The sequence below is a fragment of the Drosophila elegans genome, unplaced genomic scaffold (genome assembly GCF_018152505.1).
Source record: "Drosophila elegans isolate 14027-0461.03 unplaced genomic scaffold, ASM1815250v1 contig_476, whole genome shotgun sequence".
In the NCBI taxonomy this organism is placed as follows: domain Eukaryota; kingdom Metazoa; phylum Arthropoda; class Insecta; order Diptera; family Drosophilidae; genus Drosophila; species Drosophila elegans.
In genome coordinates, this window is record NW_024545863.1 from 17,239,280 (window position 1) to 17,266,927 (window position 27,648).

The 27,648-nt window shown below is 39.1% G+C and overlaps 2 protein-coding genes across 3 annotated transcripts in view; one reads left to right on the forward strand and one right to left on the reverse strand.

Moving 5' to 3' along the window:
• LOC108135800 (octopamine receptor beta-3R) overlaps positions 1 to 27,648 on the forward strand; it is a 42,393-nt gene continuing 14,745 nt past the window's right edge. For both annotated transcript variants that reach the window (XM_017256671.2, XM_017256672.2), the window contains exon 1: positions 1 to 989. The gene's annotated coding sequence lies outside the window, so the exon portion shown is untranslated. The remainder of the gene's footprint in view (positions 990 to 27,648) is intronic.
• Positions 22,632 to 25,918, reverse strand: LOC108135801 (protein hugin). The gene is made up of 3 exons (XM_017256673.2): positions 25,645 to 25,918; positions 23,890 to 24,175; positions 22,632 to 23,223 (listed from the first exon to the last, which is right to left on the reverse strand). Exons 1-3 carry the CDS (start codon positions 25,729 to 25,731, stop codon positions 23,009 to 23,011), a joined length of 588 nt encoding a protein of 195 aa, XP_017112162.1. The 5' UTR covers positions 25,732 to 25,918; the 3' UTR covers positions 22,632 to 23,008.

Sequence of the window (27,648 nt, forward strand, 5' to 3'; positions counted from 1 at the left end):
AACTCAGTCAGTGGCCAGTTACCAGAGCAGGCGCTCATCGCCACGCATTGCTGCCAAAACGGGCAAGCAGTAAAGGCCTGCGAGCCAGCAATAAACACAAAAGCCACAACGAAAGCCAATTGAAACCTGTGGCCACTTGTCACACACGTAACCCAAAGTGCCAGTGACAGTTGCTGTTACATTCTTGGCATCTGTCTCGAGTGGTAGAAAAACCAAAAACCGAAAACCGAAAAAAAATAAACATCATTTTGTATGTGAGGAAATACCGGCTGGACAGCGGAGTTCGCGTGTGCGTGTTTCGATTTTGCGGCTCTACAAAAACCGATACGAAACTCCATTTATGACCGCCGTAAGTCGTAAGCCGTGAATTGTGGGTCGTCTTGTACGTGTTTACGCTATACTTCATATATACGAACAAAAAAAAACGAAAAAAAAAACAAGGAAAAGAAGGAGAAACGTGCGGCAAATTGCGGGAAACTTGTTCTTGGAGTGGGTTTGGAAATCAAAAAGAAATTCCATTTTAACAAATCGATTTTGTTCTTTTTTATATTCGAATGCGGACAGCAATATAAATAGATCCGCGTTCGGGGCTAATGACAAATTAAATTGTTGGCATACACCCAAAAAAAAAAAAAAAAAGAATACCAAAAAAGTTGGCCAAAAAAGAATATCACAACATCGCAGGCATTAAAAAATTACGAACCGCGCGTGTTAAAAGTTTGAGCTGTTATCAACCAAAACAAAAACAACAACAACAACAGCAAGTAGAACAGCATTAACAATAAACTGCGATAAAAGCAACAGAGAGACGGCAAAAGTTTCATTATTTTGGTGAGGCAGAGCCGCATAAGCGTCAGGAGGCAAATCAGGAAGGACAATGAAGGCGTCGCGGCTCGCGGGCTCATCCTGCCGCCTCCTCATCCGCCTCCTCAGCCGCCGCCACTCCAACGCTCATCATCAAGGGCGGACGTTGGGCGTGTGTTGAGCAAGTAAGCGAACAATAAAAACTTCTCCTTCATACCGCTGCACGTGAAAACATGAAAACGTGAAAAATACTGAGAGAGAGCAGCAGGAAAAGCGCACACAGACACAAGTAGGCACAGGGACACACACAGAACAGGGAACACGGCAAACGGAAGGCACATTGAGCGCCATTTTTAGTGGTTACGTAAACTGGAAACTGCTGTCTAGTTAAGCGGCAGGTTCTGGGGTCACCGGCCAATGCCACTGGTGCCACCGCCTGCTGCTGCTGTTTTAATAAAGTTGAAAACCTTAGTTGGCCGGCACTTTAAATACGAACATTTGCAGCCGTCGGCCTGGACAACCAACTCCTCTGCCAGTCTGCCACCAACAGCCCACAATCTACTGGCTTGTCTGGGGCTCCTAATGATACAAATCGCACAATGAACAGTGGTTAAAAATTCACTAGGCCATCCTGTATTCAAAGCAATTTATTTTATTAGCTTTAAGTCGGCAGTCTCGTCTCTGACGATTAAGATAAACGTAGCAAAGCTTACTAAGGTAAGGGCACAGTGAAATCTTGTAGACAATCTGGATGTGTGTTGTTTAGAAATAGAATGAAAAATACATTCCATTTAATAGCTTAAATTAAGTCCTATCTTTCACATTAAAATAACAACTAGATTTGCAAAAAAAAAATTATAGCAAAATATTTAACAAGAATAAACGTAGCAAAGCTAACTAAGGTAATATTACTTTGGCGTAGTGAAATTTTGTTGACCATCTGTACGTGTGTTGATTAGAAAATATAATAAATGAAAAATACATTCCATTTCTCATTAAATTTAAAAGCTTCGAAATTAACCATACACATACGGACTCAGTTTATAAATATTTCGGTGAACTTTAAGTAATACAAGTAACACATTACTTAGGCCATAAAGTTACTTTTATTGGACCTTAACGAAATATTTATCTGTTAAAAATTTAAATATAAACTAGATTTGCAAAGGGAAAATTGTAGCAAAAGGGTTTAACAAAAATGATTGTTCTTTTAATGGTGCGAGCTGTAAATTAAATCCCAGTTTATTACAAACAGACTTTGTTTTAAGAAATAATATCATTTTAGCATAAAGTCTGGGAACCAAGGTTACATTTTGTAGACAATCTAGATGTGTGTTCATTAGAAATAAAATGAAAAACCTTCTATTTTCATTTCTTATTACATTTAATGGCTAAGAAATTAATCATATAAATCCAGGGCCATTTACCAACATTTTATTTACCTTAAAATAAAGGCAACATTCATATATTTATTTTGGTTTGCTTTTGTGTGCTTTTATAACATTTACATAGTAGTTAGGCTTTTACTAACAAAATTTAATTTAATTGTTTTTTTGTTTCAATAAAACAAAACGTTAAATCCTTTATTTATCAACAATATTTATTAGGTAGAACAAAATATTATTTTAGTTTCTCTGTAACAACAAAATCTATTTCAAATGTTTAAGTTGTTCAGTTTGCAGATATAATTTGATAAGTATGTAGTTTAAATTTCATTTGAAACAAACATTTTACTAAGTTTAAGTATTCTATTTCTCACATGCTATCAACCCAGTTATAGCTCTTATTTAAAACGCAGTAAGACACAGCATTGCTCTCCTTGACTTGAAGCACTTTCATATCAATTTTTTCCGCTACTGACAAATATCCGTGCCCGCTTCAGTGCTCCACAATAATTTATCATTGCATTTCTGAAACACAATTTCCTCTCGTTAGTTTTCCCATTCCCGTATCACAGTGCACGCCATTTGCCGCCAGTCGAGTTGATCCACTGACTTGGCTGCTGATCCAGTTCCTGTTCCCGCTGCCACTTCTGCTCATGCCGCTGGGTCAGGTGAGGATGCCATTTGGCATTTGCCACTTGATTCGCTCTGCCGGCGGCTCAAACACAGGGCCATTTCTATTACACCCTCCTCCAACTTCCCAAAGGACTCACCTTTGGCCGCCAGCCTTTGGCCTTTTTTCGCATTCGTGAATGGGTTGGCTGACTGGCTGACTGACTGACTTGCATGCCACCTGAGTCTGGCTATCGATTTTCTCGACTTGCGATTTGCACCTACGAGTGCACCTGCATTTAATTGAAATTCGGCCAGGCCGCCGTTCAAATCAAATTTAGCAAAAGCCCCCAAGCTCTCTGTCGATTGCTCGAAAACTCGGGTTATTCTCTGAGTTGCAGAAACTTTCTTACACGACTGCTAAACTTATTGCAGATGGAAAAACAATTTACAAAATCAAGAAAATAAATTTTCAAGAATTTGTTGTACCATATTCCAAGAAAAAAAGGTTGAAATTTATTAGAGTTTTCAAGGTATTTTGAAGTAGATTTGATTGCAATAGAAATACAAAATGGTTCCATTTTTACCAAAATGGCATGCATTAGTGGCAAAAATTTTAATCAAAAGTTAAAGAAAACCTAAAAAAAAAAATAATTAAAATAAAAATAGGATCTAGGATATAATAAGAATTACTAATATTTTGTAGAGAACTGGGGATGATTATAATTGTTTAAATGTGCTCTTTTTTTTTTGCATTGTTTACCAAGATAAAAAATTCCCAATTTCGATTATAAAATAATTAAATTTTTTTTTATGAAGACTTGGTTTAAGTAAATAGAGTGTTCTTTTGTAAGTTCGAGTATTTAAACCATGATTTTCGCTATGGTTTTTCCGGCAGTGCAGTAGGGAACTAACAAAACATACGGTCCAACCCACACGTACGAGCGCCGACAGATAGACAGTTGGATGGAAACATAGGACTACTGACAGACCGCCAGAGAAACGGAGATTGTCATGCACAAATTGAAACTTTTCAAGTTACGCTCGAAAAAGTTTGTATTCAACTAATACAGTCGAGTTTCAGATTGTTTAGTCATACATGCGTTCGTGTATGGTTGTTTTATTTGCTGGAAGTTTTCAAATGGTTTCGAGTTCAGTGGGATTCTGTGCCCAGACCGTTACCCGTACCGAATGTAAGACAATATGCCTCACTCGATACGGCTAATGCCCCTTAAAGCCGGCAAATATTTGCGCATAAATGTTTTAAATGTAAATGCCTCCATTTATTCTGGCCATATCTCATCAGTCCCGCCCGAAACCCCGAACCCCGAACCTCAAAACCCAAGCCCCGGGCGGCATCTCGAATGTCTTTCGATAAATGGCTGGATAAATGATAAATAGAATGAATGTCTTTAGGCATTTTAGCATGCCATTGTTGTTCTTGGCGTGTCTGTTGGATTTAGCCATAAGCTAATCAAATTCATAGCCGGCGTAATGATGCCAATTTTACCCGATTTAAATGATGATTGAAAATTTAATTAAAGAACTTTGGCAATGTGTTTATAGTTCGGTGTATTTACGCAAACCATTGCCTGACACTTTCTAGTTGATTTCCAATTATACACATTCTGTTCGAGATTGCTTTTAATGGTTTTTATTAACCGCAAATTGTTCGCACTCTGTTGCAAGTTTTGACCAACGAATTCGTCTGGGTTGACCACAAATCTTGTGTTTCATATTGCACACCATTTGCTGCCCAATCGATGAAAAGTTTAATAAAAACATGTCAATTGCACAAATCGAAAGCAGACAGAATGCGAGAGTAAAGCAACCACAAAAAGCAATCTGAACAGCAACAAGGACTTAATTCAAAAAAGTGTTCCTCGCTCGACTCTCCTATCTCTGTGCAATCAGTTAAGCAAATATTTACAACCGAAGCCGGAAATACGCTTAAGAAAGCATTTAAATCAGTTTCGCATTTTGCCTGAGCACTCGACTGGAAATGGAAATTCCTCCTTCTTGTCTGCGTATTTTATTGCCCACTAAATGCCACGAATGATATTTGCCTTTGACTTAACTCTCGCACTGGCAACAACAAAAGTTGCAAATTAATAATATTAGTGCCAGCGTTTCGCTCTCCCTCCAAACTTGTGCCTTTTGTGGTTCTTCGTGAGCGAGAAGGACATTGGCGGATTGGCGGCTCAACGCTTTTCTCATTAGGACAACTTCCGCCGGAGCTCCGGCTGAAATGGGTTGGTCCCCAAGTCCTCGAGATGCCACAACCCAAGATGCCACAACCCCAGATGCCACAACTCACGGGCCAACGGCCATTGCCAGTGTTTATGTCATTAAGTGGCGCTCGACATCCCGGGACATCTGGGTGACTTTCAACGGAAGAGTGTGTCAAAGTGTCTCGGCGCCCTTCTGGCATCCCAGGAATTGTTCCGTTTGTGTTCGGCCCCTTGGAACGGATTATTGTTTATAATATTGTAATGTGGCAAAGCCAAATAAAGTGGAGTGCTGGCAATGCAGAACGGAGGTCAACGGAAAAGTTCCTCTTGGATTACAAAACATAACAGTTGAGTTGCTTGTTTAACTTTTAAATTTAATAATGGTATCATACACATTGCTGATTTATACACAAATTTCTATAGAACTTAGAGAAAAAAATCCCTTCACTTTATTCCCCTAAAAACTTGATTCACCAAAGCTTGAGTTTCCAGACTTTATATATATACTTTTTTTAACATTTTAGTACTAAAACCATCTAAGAATAATTTGTAGTTATGGAATTATATGTAAAACTATGTTAAAGCATTAATAAACCAAAGTTAGTGTCTATTAACTGCCAATCCTAAATATCTTCAGGGAAAAAGAGTGAAATTTTTGCACCCTTTAACCTTTGAACTAAGACCTTCAAGTCAAGAGGGTAAATTTCCGCAAGAGCATTCTGTGCATATTAAGGACTAAGGAAAACAAATCGCTCAAAAATAGCCCACAGCCAGTTCAAAGTCACTCAACAAACGAGTACACTCAGCAGTGAGTCAACTTTTCGGGCGACCCTCTTTCCAGAGCTGCTTAAGTATCCTTCATTCGACATGTTTACTTTGCACTCGCCCTACTCCCGCTCAGCCATCCCCTCACGGCATTGCAGGTCCTTTTACTTTACTCTCCACTACACTGAAACAAAAAATAAATGTTAGTTCATTTATTATATATTATTATATTAGTATATTATGGCATAAACATCATATATTAATATAAAAATTAAAATATTTTTTAGGAAAAAAATTAAATTGTATGCCTTTTTGAGTTGGTTTTATTTAAAATAGAATATAATTTTATAACAACGACTGGTGAATAATTCATTTATTAATAAAATATAAGGGCAATACAATTATTTAAGTCGTTTTTAAGTAGAAAAACTTAATTAATTTGACAGAAATAGAGAAAACGGAACAAAAAACAATTTAATTTTAAACACACACAAAAATGGTATAATATCATCGTTAACTGTAAGCTTGGGTAATTTTTAACTTTTGAATAGCAAATGTATTCTTTTCGGTGCGAACGTTTTTTTGTCCTGCCACTGGCGGGTAGCCTGCAACTTTAGAAACCGTTGAGAAAGCCTTTTGTATGTTAGTTAAAGGTTCGTGTCTACCGCTCCTGCCCTGGATCCTCCCCAATTTTTTTCGGCTTAGCTTTCGTTTTTGTGCTGGTGTCAGGAGGCATGTGTCGGGCGGGTGTGGAAGGACGAGGACGAGGGCTAGGACTCTCTTTGCCCGGGTCCTTCGACGGCCCATGGGCCTTTGCCTTGTCGGCCTAGGCCTTTGTCTCTCAGGCGTTCCTTTTTTCACTCGCCGTACCCACAGAACTCTACACGTATATTATTTATGCTATTATTGATTTTATATGTGGGTTCAATGGAGTCGACTCCCGGGCCCGGGACTCGCCCTTTGGGAGTCGCCAGCGGCGACGCTCCAGTCGCTGCAGATTAACGTGTCGCCAGTGCCGGGCACAAAATGAAATCATTCTTCAACGAAATTTATGGCCAACTTCGCGAGCTCATCAACTTCCCTTTGAGCCGTGCAATTTGTACGTCTCGGCCGAAAAAGAAACGAGAATAATGAAAAACGCTAGACTGAGTGAGAGCAAAAGTTGCTTTCTTTGCTTTTCCTTTATTTTTTATTTTCTTTCAATTTATATTGCAACACGCGGCGGATACGCAACTTTAACTTAGTTGCGGTCTGCGTGGTAGTCAACACACAAAAAAAAATCAGCCTCAATGCGGTCAACACACTTTCTTTTTTGTAACATTTTCTTAGCCGGGCCAGCAACTTTTTGCCTTATTTTAATTTTGACTTTTTAACAAAGTTAACCAAATGTTTCGGAATTGAATTTGGGACCAGGCCCAAATCATAAATGGTCACCCAGGCGAGCTGCTCCTAAGTACACAGCATCTCGCGGGGAATGGGAACTGACTACTCCCCGAATCCCCAGTTTATTTACATTGCTAACGCCTAAATTAAATTTTAAGCTGTTGATTTGCATTTCAGGCGGGAAGTTCATAGAACCTGGCAGCATCCCCACTTGGGGTTGTGTTTATTGAACCCTGATTATGTTTAGCAGCGAAGAGGCGAGAACAGCCAAAGAAATCAACATCAAAATCAGAATCCGAATCAGGCTCAGGCTCATTAGATTGGAAGGGGATGGAGATGATGGTATATTTGAGTGCCGCCAGTGAAAATGGCTTCTAATTAAGGAGCCCTCATACACACACAACAGACCCATAAAAAAAGGTTAAAGTTAAATAAAGCGCAGAGAAAGTTAAAAATGAGACGGGTTGCTACTTTTCTTCTTTTTTTTGTTATTTATATTTTTTTTTTTTGGCACATTCTTTTGTCTTTGGCAGAAATCTGTTAAGCATTTGGCTTTTTTCGTTCCCTTTTTGCATCGTTTTTAATGAAATTAGGCCTGCCACATCACTCAGCATTAGAATTTCAGTGGGGCATGGATCGGCAGAGTACAAGTGCGAGGTCGAGGTCTGACAAAATGAAATTAGCCGCGTTCAACAAAACCAAAATCAAATTTTGTACTACAAAGAAGATGAAAAATACACACACATTTGCCGCGAACGCGAGTGTTCGTGGTGGAATGTCAACAGGCGACAAAGAAGAGGGGAGGATGGGCCACCTAATTTACGCAACGAAGTAATTTGAAATGAAGGCAGGCGGAGATATGCCAGCGACAGAAGCAAATGCGAAGGACATGGTTCGAAGAATTCAGCTGGTGAAACCAATTTGCAAACAAGTCAACAATGGTTGAAATGGCTGCTAGCTGCGCGTAGGCAATAAGCCCAAGTGCAGTTCCACTTTGCCGCCCCTTTGCCATTGCCATTGCCATTGCCATCGCCCAGTTGCTTCAGTTGCTCCAGTTATGCAAAGTACTAGAAATGGAACCCGAAGCTAGTTTAGCTAACTGGGTACACTCAGCAAATATACCGTCATAATGAAGCCACTATTGATTGCCAGCAGCGCCGTTGTTTGCCCCGATCTGTCTGCCCAAGGAAAATAAACTAAGCAAAGTCCTTGGAGATGTCGCAGAAACCTTAGCCGTCACAATAGTAAAGCTTTCCAATAAAGTTTATAGCAAAATAAGCTGCCCCCCGCGCGTGCACTTTAATTAATCAGCCTAATTAAGTTTTACCCAACCCAAATCACAGGGACTGCAATTAAATGCATTTAAACACTGAGTGCAAATTCTAAATGGAATTCAATTAACGCCGGAAGGCAAATAATGTTTTTGCCGTGGAAAACATTCCACTTAATATTGCGAGGAACATGCTATTTGTGCACTTCTTGAAATTACATACAGCGCACTTTCTCAAGGGTATATGGTTTTCGTTTAAATCTTAGTTCGACAGCCAAGAAAGCTTTTACAATTCCTTAAATTGTTTAACTTGATCCCTAGTGTACATATTGCATTCAAAGTTAAGCCCATAAAAAAGATTAATAAACTAAAAATGACAGGATAAATTAAATAAATCTGATTAATATTTTCAATGAAGGAGAGGTGAATCTGTAGTTATCTGCATACTTACAAAAATTCTTTACAAAAATGAGAAAGTTATCTCGGCAGTATTTTATCACATACACGTTTATTTTGAACATTCAACGCAAAGACAATAAAATGCACTTTAAAACTCAAAATGAAAATAAGATAAATTCAATTATTATTAACTTTGCAAAAGAGTATAACGGGCTGACTGGAAATTCCTGGGATATTAATTACACAATTAAATTCCGATTTTGTAACTAATTGCAAATGGTTTTTAATTTAATGACAGTTTGTACCTTAAGTAAAGAGCGAATTTAATGATTGTTATAAACAATTTAAGACATTTGCGACCCATAAAAGCGAATATAATAATACAGCTATTATGCTAATAATTTAAATTGTATACATTTTATAATTTAAATTGTATATATTTTATGCATATAGATATTTAAAAAATGCATTATTTTTATATAAAAGAAATATACAATTTTTTCATATTATGCAAATCTTCTTACATATTTTTTGTTCACCATAATGACAAAATCAAAATGTTTTTGGAGTTCTTTAGGGTATTTTCAGAATCATTGCTTGTAGCGTTTTACTGAGTTCTGGGTATCTCACAGTTAAGCTCCTCTGTCATTTTTTCCTGTTTTCCTCTGGCAAATATATTTCCCTTCGAAACAAAAAAATAAAAACTTAATAAAACAAAACAATTTTCTCCCTTGTGCTTGAGCAAACATCGAAAATTGCTTTGCCAAGGCGGGGAATAATATCAGCACATCCTTCAGTTGGCTGTGAAAACATGCAAAGCCCACAAGTGGTAATCCGCGTATATGTTGCTCCTTGTTAGTGATTGCTGCTACTGTTACTGCCGCAATTGTTTGCGCAAATCGTTAAAGCGTTAATCAAACAGCAAAGAGAGGAAGCCCAGCGTGTTTACGTTTACGTTTACGCCAGGCCTACAGCGTCAAACAATGCGATCCCATGGCCACGCCCACTTCTCCCACTTCTGCCACCTGGCCAAGAACACCTGAGCCTGGGACTCAGTGTGTACCCCGCTGGTTAAGTGAAACCAGCCGGCAGTGGGCCACAAAGCCGCAACAGCAGGCGGAGCAAATAAAGATGCGGAGGTTCGAAAGATGCCAACGACATTTGCGGCGAGATTTCATTCAGTTTTGGCGCGCTTTCCGCTTTGTGCCAATGTATTGCCCTGGCGAACAATGTCCCATGGCAACCGATGCCAGTGTAGTCGAATCAGCCTTTTTTCAGCCTGCGGGCATTAAACAGACTTACTTTTCTGTTTTTTATTGGGGAACTTTACTCAAATTACTCAGATTTTGGTTTCTTTAATACAAATAGTTTAAAAGCTTTGGCATATGTGATCTTTTGGTAATTTTATATTATTTTTACAGCTAAAAATAATTTATTCACCTTAATACATTTAAGATAATGTATTGATATCAAATTTGATATTTTAATACAAATTAAAATGCGTGTGGGTGAGAGTATTTCAATATCTACTACACCCAAAAGAAAAATTGACGCAGAAACTAAAATATTGTTGCATGAATTTTAAACTATTGGGCATAACAAATTTCTCAATAAAATAAGAATTTAGTTAATAAAACAAAAGTAATAAAATAAAACCTATGTGACTTAGAAATGGAAATGTATAGCAGTTAAGGGGTATTTAAGCTAAACTTTTATTTGGGTGTATTATTCTTGACATCAAAAAGGGCAAACTGTTTGCTGTATGCGTTTCCTTACAATACTACAATTGAGTTTACCTTAAAACCACGTTTTTAAAATCACCCACAGAGCAAATAAATTATTCAAACTCAAAAATAATTAAAGATTCTTAAGACAATAAAATGTTCCTTTGTTAAAAAATCCATCTTTATAACAATTTTTGTCTATAGTCTATAATAGTTGTCTTGAAATAACATTTTGAAGTCGATTTAAGCTGAATTTAGAACGTGGAATTCTGAGAATTCCTAAGTAACCAAGTTTATTTATAGAAAAAGTTTACCTCTAAAAATATCCGCTGTCACAACTTGACTTATTTACCATTCAATTAATTTGTGTAAGAAAAAGCATGTCAATTCTTGTGTCATTTTTGTGTTGCCCATCCAAACGTGGTCAGCACTGACATTGGCCACTACAACAACCGCAACAGCGTTAACAATAGTGAGTGGTATGCCCGGGGGTGAAGTCGTACATGCAAAGTCACTCAATTGATTTTCAGCAGCTCGTTGTCAATTATCTGCAGTGGCTTGGACTTTTGTCTTCCTGCCCATTCAGCCGGGACAAGGGATGGGACCGAGGGACATGGCTGCGTCCGAGGATGGCTATGGGTATGGAGATGCGAATGCGGATGCGGATGAGGCTGTCGTCCGTTGCGTTACGGCCAGGTCCTAATGGCATTCCCTTGCCGCTGCCACTGACAGTGGCCTTCGCACACACAGAGAAATGCACAATGAGACACTTGGCGCACTTGTCGAGCGTACTTGAACAGTTTCAAGGACACCAATCGCTGCCAACACACACGCACACACTCTTGCTCTTGGCTCACAAATATAAATCAGCTGTTGGCCATGATTCATTGAGTAAAACGCTGGCTCTCTCTCTTTTTTCTGGCCCTTTGAGCGTGTGTTCAGGGAGCTGTGTTAATATGCGTGCAGCTCTCTCTGTTGGCCGTTGTAGTGCCCATGCCCATGCCCATGCCAATGCCCGTGTCCATGTCCGCCTTTCAATACCATTAGGCCACGTCACAGACCCACTTTCCTACGCTTTTCCTCCACTTTTCCTCCCATGCAACTGGCAGTGGAGCACCTTGGCACGACGCCAATTGTTGTAGCTGCAACTCACTTGTTTTTCCACCCACTTTTTTGGCCAGTTGTGTGTAAGCATTCTGCACGCGAAATTCCCCTCTATTTTACCGTTAAATTCACTGTACGCCGAGTTAACTCTGCATAAATTTGCAAGCTCAAAATTAATTTTAGTGACTGCCAGCGGGTAATTAGTTTACGAACCTATCTTTTAAATAACCCACCGAAAAGGAATAAATGACTTTTTCAATATTTAAAATTATAGACAATTCAAAGAATGTCCATAAATGTAAAAGTAAAAAATTTAACTTATATTTTTTCATAGTAATATTATAAGAGACATACGACTGTAACAACACCCAATTTTTTGTACTGCTTAACTTTTTTCTTACTGTATAAAACTTGGCTCAAAGCATACCAAACTAAAATTCTTTCTAACGCCAAATGTAGCCTAAAAAGAATAAAAATAATACTTATGTTTTTTTTTATTTGTACGGCTTACATTGTTTTTAAAAACAGACAATGAAGTCGAAAAGCTTTCTTTTTGAACAATTGCAGAGGCTGAGCCTTAAGGTTTTTTGAAACAAAAATGGCAACGAAATCTACAATTATTTGATATTTTGTACAAATATATTTTTTTTTAAAGCTGGCTTAACCTTTAACATTTATCTGAAATTTTGTGAAACATATTTTCAAAGCTGGCTTAACCTCCTAAAAAATTAATCTCGCTCACTTGAGCCAAGTATTAAGTGTGCGCATTTAATTTCTAGGGAACTCGTCCATTAACATTAAGCCAGAATTACACACGGGAAAATTACTAGTCCTCCAGCCCGCGGGCTGTGAGTGAAATATTCGAGCGTCTTGGAAATAGCTGCTGGAAGGATGTTGGCAGATTGCACATTAAGGCCCAATTGCGATCCAATTAAAGACCGTTTCGGCGCTCGTCGACTGACCCACATAAATAATGCATAAGCCATAATCTACGACATAATGCGTTGCCCAATTGCCCCGGGCATCAGCGCACGGCACTTGGCCGCTCTTGTCTACATTTTTTATAAGCCTCTGACGAGGCGTTCGCCTGGCAACATCGGCAGCGACTGGAAAAATGAAAATCAGCCCGGAAAAGGGAAACAGATTAACAAGCAACCAGTCCCAGTAGCCAGCGAAACAAGTCATTGCCGGATGGCCAAAGGCTGTTGGGTTAGGTGAAATAGATGGCGATGGGGCCAAAGGTTGGCGCAAATTACTTTACAGTCTTTAGTCTCTTTAGTCGAATTTTTAAATCTCTAAAAATATTTAATGCCTTAGAAGCAGAGTTTGTTAATGGGAAGTAATAAAAGGTTGACTTTATTTCTACTGAAACGGTAGCAATTTTACAATCACAAAATATACTTATTCTTTTTTTAAACTTTAAATTTATTTAGTAATGATTTTTAATGGAGCAGGGATTAATGGGAAGAAATACAATTAAAACTGTAACAATGTTACTACCACAAAATATTCTTCTTCCTTATTATAAACTTAACATTGTTTTAGTTAGGATTTTTAATGAAGCAAGTCTTTATAGCTTACTATTATTAAATAAATAATTTCAAATTTAGTGTTAATACGATTTGTCCCGTAAAAATTCGTTTGCTTGTCAAGAAAGTTGAAAACCAATATTTGCAGCATACTTTTGAGCTTATTTTGAAGTGCTGTCAAATCACATGTGATCCAATAACTATAAGTGTTTGCTTGGCAGCTGCTGGCTTATTTTATGAAAGTTGTCCTGGGTGTGTAGGTTTAAAGCCCTTTTTCTCCGGACCTGAGCCATGATTTTGATACATTGGCCAGGACAGCCAATGTCCGCCTACGCGGTGAGCACGTGACATTTTGTGGCACAGCCATTTATGGCCTTCATATTTATTGCAATAGTTGTTGGCCAGCGACAATGTGTGGGAGTGGGTGAGTAAAAGTTTAATGAAGCTGGCCAAGGACCCATCCTCGATCTCGAACACGGCCTTGTCTGTCATATTGACTTTTCCATTTCCCTTGTCCTTTAGCCCTTTTGGAGTGGCCACTGCCAACACTTTGGCCAAATTGAACTTGAATGAAAAGCGAGCTTTTCCAAAACCCTTTTTAGTGGTCATTGTTTGGCCCTTTTTGGTTAACAAATCTAATTGCTTTCTATTTTTAATAATGAGTCAGTCACGGGCCGCCTTGACACACAGTAAAGTTGACATGGAGTAAAGTTTAAGGTCATAAAAATTAATTAAAAACAATTGGCCGGCCAGGCGCACGTGCCAAGCGGCGTATGAGTAATTTGCGCTGGCAAACACAACACAGTCCCTGCCGTTCGCCATTCAACGTTGTTCCCCTTTGTTTTCATAGTTTTTTGTTTGGTTATTTCTCTTAATTAGCGCGTGCGGTTTTGATGCGTGCCGCTGCCACAGCAATTTCCACGCTGTGGAAAACGCTTCAAACAATTCCCATAGCACGCGTTTTTGCACAGTGCACGGAATTGCTTCGCAAGCGTTTTATGCTAATGTGTTTTGTCTTCGCCGTCGCATTACAAACGCAGAAAATGAGAATATATGAACATTATATGCAGAGGGGAGATCGTTAATATCAAAGGAACGGCAAGTGAATGGGCGTACGCTGTTTAAATTCGCTGGTCAACATTTTTGTGGCGCAAAATGTGAATAACAAAATGGAATAATGAAAAAACACCAAACAAACAGCGCCAGTTGACCAAGTACAGCAGCCTTGGCTCGGTTGAATGCAAATTTTTGGCGGCGTTTTCAGGGTCTCTTGGTCGCCATTGTTTGTTGATGTTGGGGCCATAAATTCGAGCCATGTAAAAGGAAAAGTTTGCAACAACAAATCAATAAAACAGCCATCAAGTGCCAGCAATGAAAACTAGCCCCAAAGCCACTTTCCCAACTCGGAAGCCAGTGGGTTTTAGGTTACCCCACTTCTCTTCGCATTGCGTATATTTATGCATATATTTATGTTGTAGGAGGTACGATTACTACATTATAAACTTTCGCTAAAGCCGAATGAAACAAAGCATAATACAAAACTTTGCCTGGAGGTAAAATTTATGTTTATTTTACAAAGGGGCAGGAAAATAAATCCATTCAAAAAGTTACATTTAGGCGATAGTTAAGGCAGCAGTAAATAAAAATAAATTATGGGAAACACATCGATTTATTTAAATTTATTTTCAGTAGACATGTTTAAACAAAGGTTAAGGATAACTCTAAAGTAAAGTAAACAAAGTAAAAGAATAAAGCACTTTACTACAGTTCAAAAAAATATTATTGACATTAATTCCAGTTTCAAAGTTTTCTTCGAAAAGTCGTTAAAGTTGTAAGATAAAAGTTAGAACTATCAAAGATCAAACTTCGATGATAACTACTTAAAAGTTCATAAGACAAATGACACCGAAACTAAGTCGTAAAATGAAATTAAATTACTATACGATATGGAAAGAAATTTAAGCAATTCATAAAATTCATCGTTTAAAACTTGTGAATTTTTCATAAATTATTAACAATTCAAAGGCTAATGAAGTAATTATTCTGCAAGACTGTACAAAATGTATGTACATAATCACGCTAATCCAGTTAGCTGTCGTTTTTTTTTCCTCTCAAAGATTATGCTCCTTTTTTCCCTTCATTTGCCTCATCAGCGTCGTCTGTGTTTTTCCTTTGGCCTTATAAATAATTTTGGGGCAGCAGAAAAAAGGAGAGTGAAACATCAGAAACAGTTCATTTAACTTAAATTGGCCGGTAATTGCGCTCAAATGTTTTGTAAATTTGCTCATTAAGTGCAACAAATTTGGTCCGTAGTTTATTCCGGACGTTGAGTGCAATTAGCTGAGCGTTTTAAAGTTGACACTTTAAGCGCTTTCTGCTGGGTGCTGCTCATATTTCCCCACCAACTTTGCAGCTGTCAATATTCAACCGAAATGGCCAACCGTGGTGGTCATAATGCCACGCCCACCGCCCATCGGCCACACCCAACGGAAGTGACCCATCGACTCGCACAAGAGCAATTAAAAGTCTGAAAACGACCCCAGGGCCAGGAAGCCGACGCGTCGAATGCTCATTTGCATGTGGCCAACGTCATAATTACGTCATAATTGCCATGCATCATCACCGCGACCTTTGGCGCGGTGAGGCATAAATGGAAGATATGACAACCGAAAATGTTAACCAAAACCAGGCCGAAATCAGCTAAAATGTTAATTACCAACGGGAGCGTGTGTGTTTCGCAAACACACACTGCTAAGCCCCCAATCTGCTCCTGTCACTTTTCCCCGAGTGGCCGTACACGCTAGCAATTTATTATAATTATTTCTAAATGGGCAATCGAATGGCAGCGGACTGCCGAGCAGGAAACGAGCAATAGACCGTCAATTATGAATGTCCGTTAACAAAGCTCGCCCCAATGGCAGGGTCATCTATCAATAAATCCATGATCGACATCGACCCTCAAAACAGAAGTTCAGTGCCAAGTGGCGAAGAGTGGTTGTGCCATGGAATTTAACAATGTCACGCAATCCAGTCAAGTGCTCGATGCACTTTTCCATGCGTTTTGCATTTACTGAATTTTCCACATCAGCTGAACTTCAATTATACATTTGCAGTCTGTTTATTTTTAAATCAATTGTCGGCCTAGATTGGCTTGTAATATTTGACTGACATTAATGAGAAATTAATTAGGATACATATTATGACTTCCAAATGATTTAAATGACTATTAATTTTAGTAGCAGGATTTTAGAAAATAAATCTTTAAATCTCTAAATCTGCTTTTACAAATTGTTTTGCAGTATCGGGGTTATTTTTTGTAATTTTTATGATGTAACCCTACTCTAAATTTCCGAAAAATGGCTTTGGAGAAAAGTGACCAAAATGCAGGTGCTCTAATTGCATAACTTTTCTTACAGGCATCAGATTCCGGAGTGGTATATCTTTAAAGTCTTGTTGCTTTAGTCTTCTAAAATCTGCATTTAAAAATTAGTTTTTAGTATCGGATTGATTTTTTGTAATTTTTATGATGTTACCCCTTTCTAAATTTCCCAAAAAACAGTTTTGAGAAAATTTACCAAAAACCTGCAGTTCTAATTCCATATTTTTTCTTACAAGCATCCGATTCCGAAGTGGTATGTCTTTAAAGTCTTGTGGTTTCATTCTCTAGAAATCTGCGTTTAAAAATTAGTTTGCACTGTCTGAGCGTTTTTTTGTAATTTTTATGATGTTACCCCTTTCTAAATTTTCGAAAATCCAGTTCTCAAAAAATTGTCCAAAAACCTGCAGATCTAATTCCATAACTTTTCTTACAGACATCGGATTCCAAAGTGGTATATCTTTAAAGTCTTGTAGCTTAAGTCTCTAAGAATCTCTGTTAAAAAATTGGTTTGCAGTATCGGGGCGATTTATTGTAAGTTTAATGGTGTAGCCCCTTTCTAAATTTCCGAAAAAATGGACCAAAATCATGCAGTTCAATTTGGATAACAAACATTTGCAATTGGAAATAAACATTTGTGTTTGATACAAAATAAAGGTGTGCTCGTTATCTTATGTCTCAAACTTGAACCACATACTTTTTGGGTTTTAACCCACTTGTATCTTTAATTCATTAGCTCGGCTTAAGCAAACACACGGCCAGCCAGCCGCTTTGCGTGCTGTTTCATTTAATTTTTTCATTACTGCCCCGGAGCAAGCTGCCTGGCACGGCACTTGCTCCCAGGGGGAAATGTGGGGCAGGAAAACTCTGTGCGATGCATGAACTCACGATACAATTAATGGCCGTCAGGAGGGCGCATTTGATTTGTACTTATATTAAGCAGGCGGCGCACGAAACAGATTTCCACTGGGGAACTGGCTGGCTGGCTGGCTGACTGGTTTTTATAACCCAACACCGATGATGCCCACGCCCCGCCTGTCAGTCTGTCAGTCTTTCAGTCAGTCTCGCAGGGCAGCAGCTCCCGAAGTGGCCATGGCATTGGCAGTGGCAGGAAAAGTCACGCCAGAATGGCTACCGGGTAAACTGGCGTAATTGAAAGCGACTTCCATGCGAGTTCTGGCTCCTCAAGGACACCGTCGCATCCTTGTGGCGCCAGTTTATTGGAATCGGTCTGTGGCCGAACGATTATCTGATTGCTGGCGCGGCACTAGGTACATATGTGTGTAACACACATTACATACATTTAAGCTGGCCAGTCGACCATCCTGATGTGGCATGTAATTTGATTATATGGCAGGCACCACAATGTTTGTCTAATTGACAGTAATTAAACGAAAACGAAAAGCCAGAGAGTGGCGGTAAACTTGCCACATCAGCCTGGATGTCATAGGCAAATTGATGGATGATGACTGTGGTTCGAAGGGAACAACTAAGCAACAGCTCAGTCATGCGTGGATTGTTGGGGCTGGTCATGCCAGTAATCCTGCCGAGTCACTCGCATATTAAATAAAAATCAACGGAACAAAGTGTTGCACTCTGACACAGCAACCTGCCGCTACAGTCGAACTTCTCTAAGTCAAACTTTGAGTAAGTACAACAAAATTGTATGGCATTTAACGGCAAAACTTTATTAAACACCAAGAACTTTCAACTCTCATAACTCAAATATGTCTATGGCGCAAATGAAGTTTTTAACGCAAAACTACTTAGCCGTGGGATCAAAGTATACTCTAGAGACGACAAATTTAGACACATAGTTGCAGCTAGTTAAGTGCGGAAAATCCAGCAAGCTACTTTGTTGACTACTTATCTGAATAACTGTTATTGTACAATTTTTATTAGGATTTTTAATTTAAGTTCAATTCAAAGCATTATGTATTAAGTAACAATTGCTCTAAAAAATTTATATTTTAACTAACTTTTATTGTTGTTGCTGTCTAAAAAAAAGTAAAACAACTGACTTACTTTCTCAAACAATAATAGAATTTATAGCCATTTATAACTAACATATTAAGACACATTTTTATTGTAATATTTTGGCAGTGAGAGTTTGAAATTAGTTAATAAAGATTTTGATAAACAACTTAACAAACTTTCAGTAACAGTTCAATAAATATTAAATGAAATTTCAAAAGACTAAAAATAGTTTTAGTTCATTATTTTCGGACAAGTGTCTAAAAAGAAGTATAGCAAAGTATAAATATATGATTGACATGCCAACTTTTTCAAACTATAATAGAATTTATAGCCATATGTAACTGACATATTTAGGCACTTTTTTATTTAAACTGCAGTAAATTTGTCAGTGAGAGTTCGCCATTGGCAAATAAAGATTTTGATTAACAACTTAACAAACTTTCAGTTACAGTTCAATAAAAATTAAATTAAATTTCAAGGGCTAAATATAGTTTTAGTTCATAATTTAAGACAGGTGTAGTAGTTAATAAACCAAAATTTATATCAAAACTTTTTTAAACAATAATAAAATTGATTGCCATTTGTAACTGACATATTAAGACACGTTTTCAGTCAAATTGGAATAATTTTGGCAATGAGAGTTTGACATTGGTAAATAAAGATTTTGATAAACAACTTCACATGTCACACATCCACCAACAACTACTGCAGCACATTGTAAAAGTTTGACTCAGGGAAGTCCGACTGCGAAATAATGCTGGCAGGGATTAGGGGATTAGGGGGGCAGGGCTGGGATTTTCAAATGCCAATGTCAGTGCCACCGTCAGCGGCCACGTCAAAGCCACTACCACTGCCACTACCACTGCCACTGTCATTGCCGACGGGGCCTTGACGCGTATTGCCAAAAACTGGATTTTCGATTGCTTTTCGGTCGCTTTTATGCTCCCTGGGTGACCTCGTGCTCCTCGGAAGGCCTCAATTGCAGCAGCAGCAGCAGCAGCAGTAGCACGAGCATTGTGTTGGAATTGCTATTCGCGTTGTGTGTGGCTGCTGCATGTGCAATTTCTAAATTCCCGATGCCATGCAAGGGCAGCAAAAATTGCAGTGGCAACAAAAACATGTGCATGGAAATGCCCCCAATCAACAAAACGAAAAAAAAAGAAGGGTTGCAGCTTTAGTTGGCTAAACTGGAGGAGGCGTCGCCCACCTGTCCGTCACCGGATTTATAGCCAAGTGCTCTTCGTGCTTCCCACTCCGGCAGAGATGCCTCCAGTCCCTCCGAACTTTGGGTATTTGGCTGCGGGTCAGAGTCGAGGACTACTTCGTGTACTTTGGAAGCACAGAAATAGCAAGAACCGTATGAAAAGTTTATCAGCCCGAAACGAAATAGTTGGCAGTGGGCGGTGGACTTTGGAAATCCCATAAATGTTGGACAAATATTTTTTAAATTTTCAAGTGAAAAAGAACTTAAACAGGAAAATTGTATGAATTTCTTTGCCAAACAAAGATTATACGAAAAGTTTATAATTACTTTTTGTTGGCTTGCGGATACTTGACGATAATTATGATATTTTACTTTCACAACTCGTTGTTTGGGCAGCAGCCTTGAGAAATTAGAGAGCCTTCATTGACAGCTATGTGGATCAACTAAGGTATAGAATCCAATTGCCTGTTCATTTCCTTAGTTAGTAAGTAAGTAAGTAAGTCACTCAATCAGGAGTTATCAATCACTTCGACAGGTCGGTAGTCCCCACTAATTAATATTTGATGACAGAGCTGCGATAGAGTCGCTGCCATTATGCAGGTGTTCTCAACATCAAAGTGCCCGCAAACACAATGCCAGGCACATAAATAATCTTGCCCTCTTTTGTGGCCGAGGCACACACAAAGCCAATTTGAAGGCTTTTTTCGGCTTGGCTGAAATTTGATTAAGTGAGTGCCACGCCCGCAGAAGGGGGTGAATGGGGTCATCAATTTAAATCAGTCGGTTGCTTCGCCATAAATAAGGGTTGCAGTCGAAGCTGCAAAACTGCGAACTGCGAACTCTAAGACGCCCGCCATATTAGCAGACATTTTTAACAATTCACCTTAATGGCGGAGCTCGCATTTGGCCAAGGTGAGTGTGCCAGGCGGAGAGACAGACAGTCAGACAGACATTCCGCAGGCTGGCAAACAAATGTTTGAACCGGAATGGCGTCGTTTAATCAGGCAAAGTGATTTCGCCTCGCACGCACACGCGCGCACTTAGCCACAATCAACTTATCATTTTGCACATATGCATACACATATTTAAACCAGATAGGGAGCAACTTGGGGGAGGAGAATGGAGGTCCTACCACGCCCTCACAGACAGGAAGCCAGCTGATGTTAAGGTAGTTTAACCTTACGCAACGGCCCGACTGTAAATCTACGACCGCTATCATGCCAACTTTCTGCCGTTTCCCGGCCTTCTATACATTCAAAAATATTAATGGATGCCACGAACATCTATTTTCAGTATATAAATGGGTGAAATAAAATTCTCTAAAGTAAAATGACATTTGAGAATAATAACCATTTGTTTGTTCTACATTCAAAAATATAAAACAAATAGAACATCTATTGTCAGTAAATAAATGGGTTTAAAGAAACTTCTATATAAATAATCATTCAAATTAAAAACAAAAATTTTAAGAAACAATACGTGCTTTAAAAACAAATAAAATAAACAAAAAACTCTTGAGAATATTAACAATTTGTTTACTCATCCAGTTTTGCAATAAAATTATTTCACAAATGTATTTTCTTGTCAATTGGCCTAGGGATTCGCTGTCAGGAATACAAATACCTGATTTTTTTGGAGTGCATGCCTTCATGTGCGTGTCTGGCTCGCGAGCTTCTGCTCGCTTTTTTCTTTTTCTTTTTTTTTTTTGGTTCATTTTCCCCAAGAGGTGGGGATAAATTTATTACCATTTTGCAGTTATAATATTTCAATATCTCCTTCGGGGTCTGGCCTGTGTGCCCATTATCGCAATTTAAGCACGATTCAGGCAGATATATATCCGGTGTTCTATAAATATGCTCCTTAGATTGCCAGCTACGTGATGTACAGTATGATCCATGCCAGGATGCATGCGAGTCTAAATCCTTTGGCTGGGAGTAACTTGGCCAACTTCCTCTACCACCTGGGGTCAATAATTGGCGCTGGCGGAAACTAGGCTTGTGGATCACGGCTACTGGGGCGAATGGACCATGCCTGGTTAAACCAACTAATTGGCAAGTGGCAAGTTTCTAATGAGTTGCGAAAACTTCCATCTGCTGAGGCTGTAAAAACAGCTGCGTCAGCCAAACTTAGGAAGAGGAACTAAATTAAAGGACTTTTCGTTTTAATTTATTACATGTTTCGAGCATTAAACATCTGTCAGGATAAGTGGAAAAATAAAATAATTTAAAGGAAAATCAAATATTTGTTCAAGGCTTCACTTATTGGTATTGCAAGTGGAATTTCCAGGGAACTTTAATTTACTCGTTGCGGGTATTTTTCTGTTTACACTTTTTATTCAATATACAGAATTCTACAGAAAATAACGATTGTAATAGTTCTGAGAACATAAAAATGATTAAACAAAAAGAGCATCCATAGCGAATCTACTTTAATGTCTGCTATTCTCATTACGCGCAACGGGATGTAATTTTTTTTAAATAAATACAAAAATGTTCATGGAAAATTGCAAAGCCACAGTATGTACTTTAAATTAAAGTTTTCAATAGGAAATATATTGATGACATGGATACATAGTCGGCATTCATTGCAGTCGCCACCAAATATTTTTATGCTTCATCAGACCGAATAAAACCAGCAGCTTTTGGCTGGCCAAAAGTGTGGCACCGGATTTTGATGGAGCTTTGGGAACTGAGATATTGTATCTGTCAAAACGCACAAATGGCCCGAATGCAGTTTGCAGTTGCCATGACCAACGCTCATGGATGATTTTGTGGCAACGGATGCAGTACTGGCCGCACTTTTCCAATTTACGCGCCCTATCACTGGTTATGAATTTTTGCAATAATTTTACCATGGAAAGAGGTCGTCAGCAATGGAATCGTAAATTAAATTACATTGTTTATTAAATTCCCGGCTCATTTGGTTTGCAAATTCGTCGCGATTAAACAAAACTTTTGAGGGCTGCACTTTATTCAAAATAATAATAAATACATGTACTATATATACACATCATTAGTTCCTCTCAAAACAGGGTTATAGCGCTGGTTACAAGTCATTCACTATGCATACATATGTGGATTATTTTTGCGTCGCGTCGAATTCAGCTGGCGATTAAGGGGGTTAAGTTAGCTCGAGGGCCAGTTGCCTGGCCTCAACCTTGTCCTGGGATCGTCCTCCGTCCGGTTTACGTTTTCCGTGCCATGTCCTCGCGTCCTTGTCGTTGTCGTTGTCGTTGTCGCTGTCGTGACTCAATCGCCGCCGCACACTTGAGCACGTTTGCCGAGGCGGGGCTTGAACGGCACCGATTTCTTTATCATGCGCTGCATGAACTGGCCGCCAGTGGCCTCCTCGCTGCCCGCCATTCCCATGCCCGCTCCCTCGGCGTCCAGGAGCCGCTGAAAGTCAATGCTGCGGCCAAGGCGCGGCGTCCGCACGCGATAAGCGGGCTCGCCACTGCTCTGCACTGTTGAAACAGAAAGGACAATATTCAAAAAATATTTAAATTAAAATACCAGGAAGCTTATTGAATAGTTTTACGTACATACAAATGTTAAGAATTGACTTGCTTGTATAAATTCTAAAATCAATATACAAGTACACAAAAATATTATCAAAATAACTAACTAACTATGAAACATTCCGCTATGTAAATTAGCAGAATTAAAAATCTAAAAAATATTCAAAGGTTAAAAATAAATCACAAAAAGAGTGGCCAATAAGTATGCTACTAAATATTTAAATATTTTATACGCACATTTAAAAACTAGACTTTATAATTTAAGGTGTAATTTTAAAATCTTTTATGATTTCAGAGGATTTCAAAAATTTGAAAGCGTTTTGATTTTTAGTGAAATGAAGAATTCAGGATACTTTGATAGAATGAAAAATAATGAAGGCAAATGGCATGCACATTTAATGGCATTTGGATCTTCATATTAAATCTTTCTCTCTGCGAAAATGAGGAAAATCTTATGGATAAAGTATCGCAATGCAATGGAGATGGTGACGTGAATGTGAACGTGCTTCGGGATCCAATTAGAAGGGTACCGCATATTTCGTTCACATTTCAGCACGCGTCCATCTCCAGCTGGCGTTGCGTATACGCGTCGTGTGCCCGGCGGCAACTTACACTGTCGCAGCTTCTGCAGCAGCAGGTAGTAGGTCAGTGGCGGCATGCTGTCCAAATCGAATTCCTGGCCTTGCGGTGGCACGGCGGCTATGGGTATAGTGGCACTCGCCTTCTGGGCCAGGCTATTCTCCTCCAGCTCGTCAATGATGTCGGTCAGCTCTTTGTATTCGCCCATGGCGCGTTTTTGACGGGCTTCATTCACGGAAGCCGCCGTCGCCGCTGATGATGATGATCCTCTGGCAGAGCCTGCCCTGATGTGATTTGCCAAATCCAGTTTATTCGTGCCCTGCACAAATAAAGTGCCACAAGGCAGAGCAAAAGCAAAAGCATCACACAAGAGGTATGAAAAAAAGGGAGCTAAATATTTGAGATATTTCCTTGGAGGCCGTTTTTTTTTTTGGTTTTTTTTGAAGGGAGGCCAGGCCGCCAAACTGTCGACACGTGTTAAGTTATTTTTATGCCGCCTATTTATGCTCATACTCGTACGTGTGCTGCACACTCAAAGCCAACTTACCAACCCGCTTTTGGGTGTATATGGATGGGTGTCTTTGTGGATGGGTGTCTGCGAATGTGCGAGTCAAGCACTTTATTGTTTCAATAAAGCTGCCTGGCTGGCAGCGTTTGCCGCTTGATTAGACAACTCAATGTAGATTGAAATGCCAACACCTGAAATCGGCTTGTAAATCGCATTTCGCCCATAAACGCTCACTCTAAACGGGAGGGCGTGGGCGTATACTTGATATTAAACCTTTATTTGGCAGAGCGTTTAAGATTACACACAGAAAAAACTGTCATTAAGCCCAATTATTAAACTTATTGCCAAAATAAATACCGAAATAACTAAATATCAATAATTCATGTTATTTTACGAAGATTTTTAAAACTTTCACCTTTAAATGAAAGTGGTAATGCTTTACCGAAAATTAATTTCCATGTTTGAAAATAATTTAAACTTTGTATCCTTACACAAGCAAAATATGTAACACCAATAAATTATCATTGTCTCAAATGAATTCGAACCTCAATAATTATAAAAATGATTAATTGCAGTCAGGAATATCAATGTATTAATGTTTAGTATTTTACTTTATTTGATCTTTTGAAACAACCAAAGAAATGTATCGTTTTTTAAGCACTTAAGTAAAAGACACATCAATGACAATATTATATAATTTTTTGTAAGTGCATAATTTAAAACGTTGCTCTGAGCGGTTACGTGATATTAAACCAAAATGTTGCCAAATGCGAAGTGCATCCTAAAGAAATTTATCTCAAAATCGGATTGGGTATAATCTGTGATAAGTTTCAAATAATTATGGTCTTTTAGTTAATTATTGTCTTGCATTGCAACACACTTTTACTGAGTTATTTTAATTAGTGGTGAGAATTAAGTACCTAATACGTATACGCCCTGTGGCTGCCACTGCACACGTAATGTTAATTGGATGCGCATCGATTTCCTGCTGGCAAAAACTTGCAGCACCTGCAACCTAATTGGTAGCAACCCAAATGCCGTTGACAGAGCGGAAATGAAGCTGCCACAAAATGGTAGCACAAACGCATGGCAAAGGGAGAAAAAAACTTTTTGCCCCAAAATTTCCGTTCATAACATTCAAGAACGTTAGCGAAGCCGTTGGAAATTATCGCTCTAAGCGGGCGAGCTTGTGCCTGGGCAAATAGCACTAATTAAGTGGCACTTCCTTGGCCCCCACTCCCATTGCCATTTCGGCAGGATATAAACGAGGCGGGACTCACCTGCAAGGCCTTGGCCTGACTGCAGACCACGAGGACGTAACAGGAAGCCGCGATTAGCAGCAGAGTGCAATAACTGGGGCCACACATAACTGGCGTAGTATGGTGTGACGTGGTGTGATGTGGTGTGGTGTGGTGCGGTGTTTACGAGCGAGTGGTCTCCCCGGACAGGACACTCCGGAAGCACTGGACACTCTGGACCTTTTGACTCTAGTCGTTTGGCTGGGAACGCGTTGCGCTTTTGCAGCTATGGGACAACGACAACTGATGCCAGCAGCGTGGCGATCCGCAAGTTTTATAGCCAAAAGCGAGCGGCCCCATGCCAGCTTGATTGGGTCCCTGATGGACGGGCGCTAAGTGATTTGTTATGCACTGTAATGCCGGCAACGGCAACAGGCTGCCCAAAGGCTGCCCGCTGGTCAGCGTAAACAAGCGAATCAAGCGGCAAATCCCAAACGGAAGCGCCACCAATTTGTCGCACACAGAGCGAGTGTTAAACGGGATCAAGCGACTGGGACTCAAATTGGCAAGCTAATTGTGCAGCTTGCAGTGGGAGAAAAAATCACTCAACAAACAAACATATATTTTTTTGGTCGTTTCGAAAATATTAAGCACATATTTGTAGGCCTATCAATCAGAATACACGATGACTGGGACAGGTTTTCGACGGTAAGCCATGAAATGTTTTATTATGGCGACTTAATTTAAATATTAAATGCTTGCACACTGATAAGTGACATATCGTTTCACAGCCAGAAGCTGCAGATTTAAAGCACATGGTTAAATTGTCAAAAATGAGGCAATATGAGCCTATTTTCGTTATACACAGTTGAGTTTATATACCTTCGCGTATTTAGTTTAAAAGCTTTTATAACGTTACTGATATTGGCTTAAAATTTAAATACAGCTTATAGCTTTGGCAAACATAATAGTCCTGTGATTTAAAAAAGAAAATTTGACTAACTATATTAAATGGCAAGTTGAATGTCAACTAATCCACAAACTAAAGAAAAAAACATAAAAAATTAAAAATAAAAAATAAAAGACATTTTCCGATTAGAATATTTCTATATATTAGGATTTTTTTTTAAATTAATGTGTTAATATATATATTATTAATATAAGCTACCAATATATTTGTATGACACCTAAATACTTTACGATAAAATAAAAAGCCAATTAAAAAATAATAATCTTTTCTTCAAGATAAACGTGTTGATGATCATATAATTATTATAAGCTTGATGATAGAATTAAAAGCAAATTAATAGAGATTATTTGGATAGAAAAATTAATAGGAAAGAAGTGATCTTTTTCGCTGTGCACCCCAGCTGAGCCGTAGGCATCCTGTTTAATGGAAATCAAAGCGCGTGAAAGTCCGTCACGCCCCAGAAGGCGGGAGCATTAGGGCCAACGCCCACGACGCAGCAATGTCAATGCCGTTGATGCTGCCAATCGATCAATCTTATTTAAATGTTGACAGTTGTCTTCACAATGTATCCCGGCTTGGGGCCTGTTTTCCCGGTTGCCTGTTTGCCAGATGGGAAAGGCTTGGTGGCTGCTCCGCTGCTGGCTTATTTAAATGCCATCCGTGAGCCGCATTAGGTTCAATTTGTTGGCCAAACAGCTTGCACACCTGTGCTGACAAGAAGCCTGTCAGCAGGCGTTTAAAGTCAGATTCACAACTGTCAACTAAGAATGGGTCAGCAAGGCAGTCAAATCAAATTCGTTTAACGCCCCGGAAGATATAAGCTCGGCACACTTGGTCGGGTTTCAATAACACCAGGCTACAAATCACTAGGATTTTCAATTAACTAAGCTCGGCCTCTGTTCAGACATCAACAATCCATCAATCGAAAGTTTTTTTTTTCTGGAGTCGGCCAGTCCATGCATCTGTTGCAGCTGCTGGCCGAGTGTTTATTTGTGCCACTAATTTACACAAACATGACCCGGACACGACCAGAGACGAACTCTCGACCTGAGGACGCACAGCTGCCCAGCTGGCAT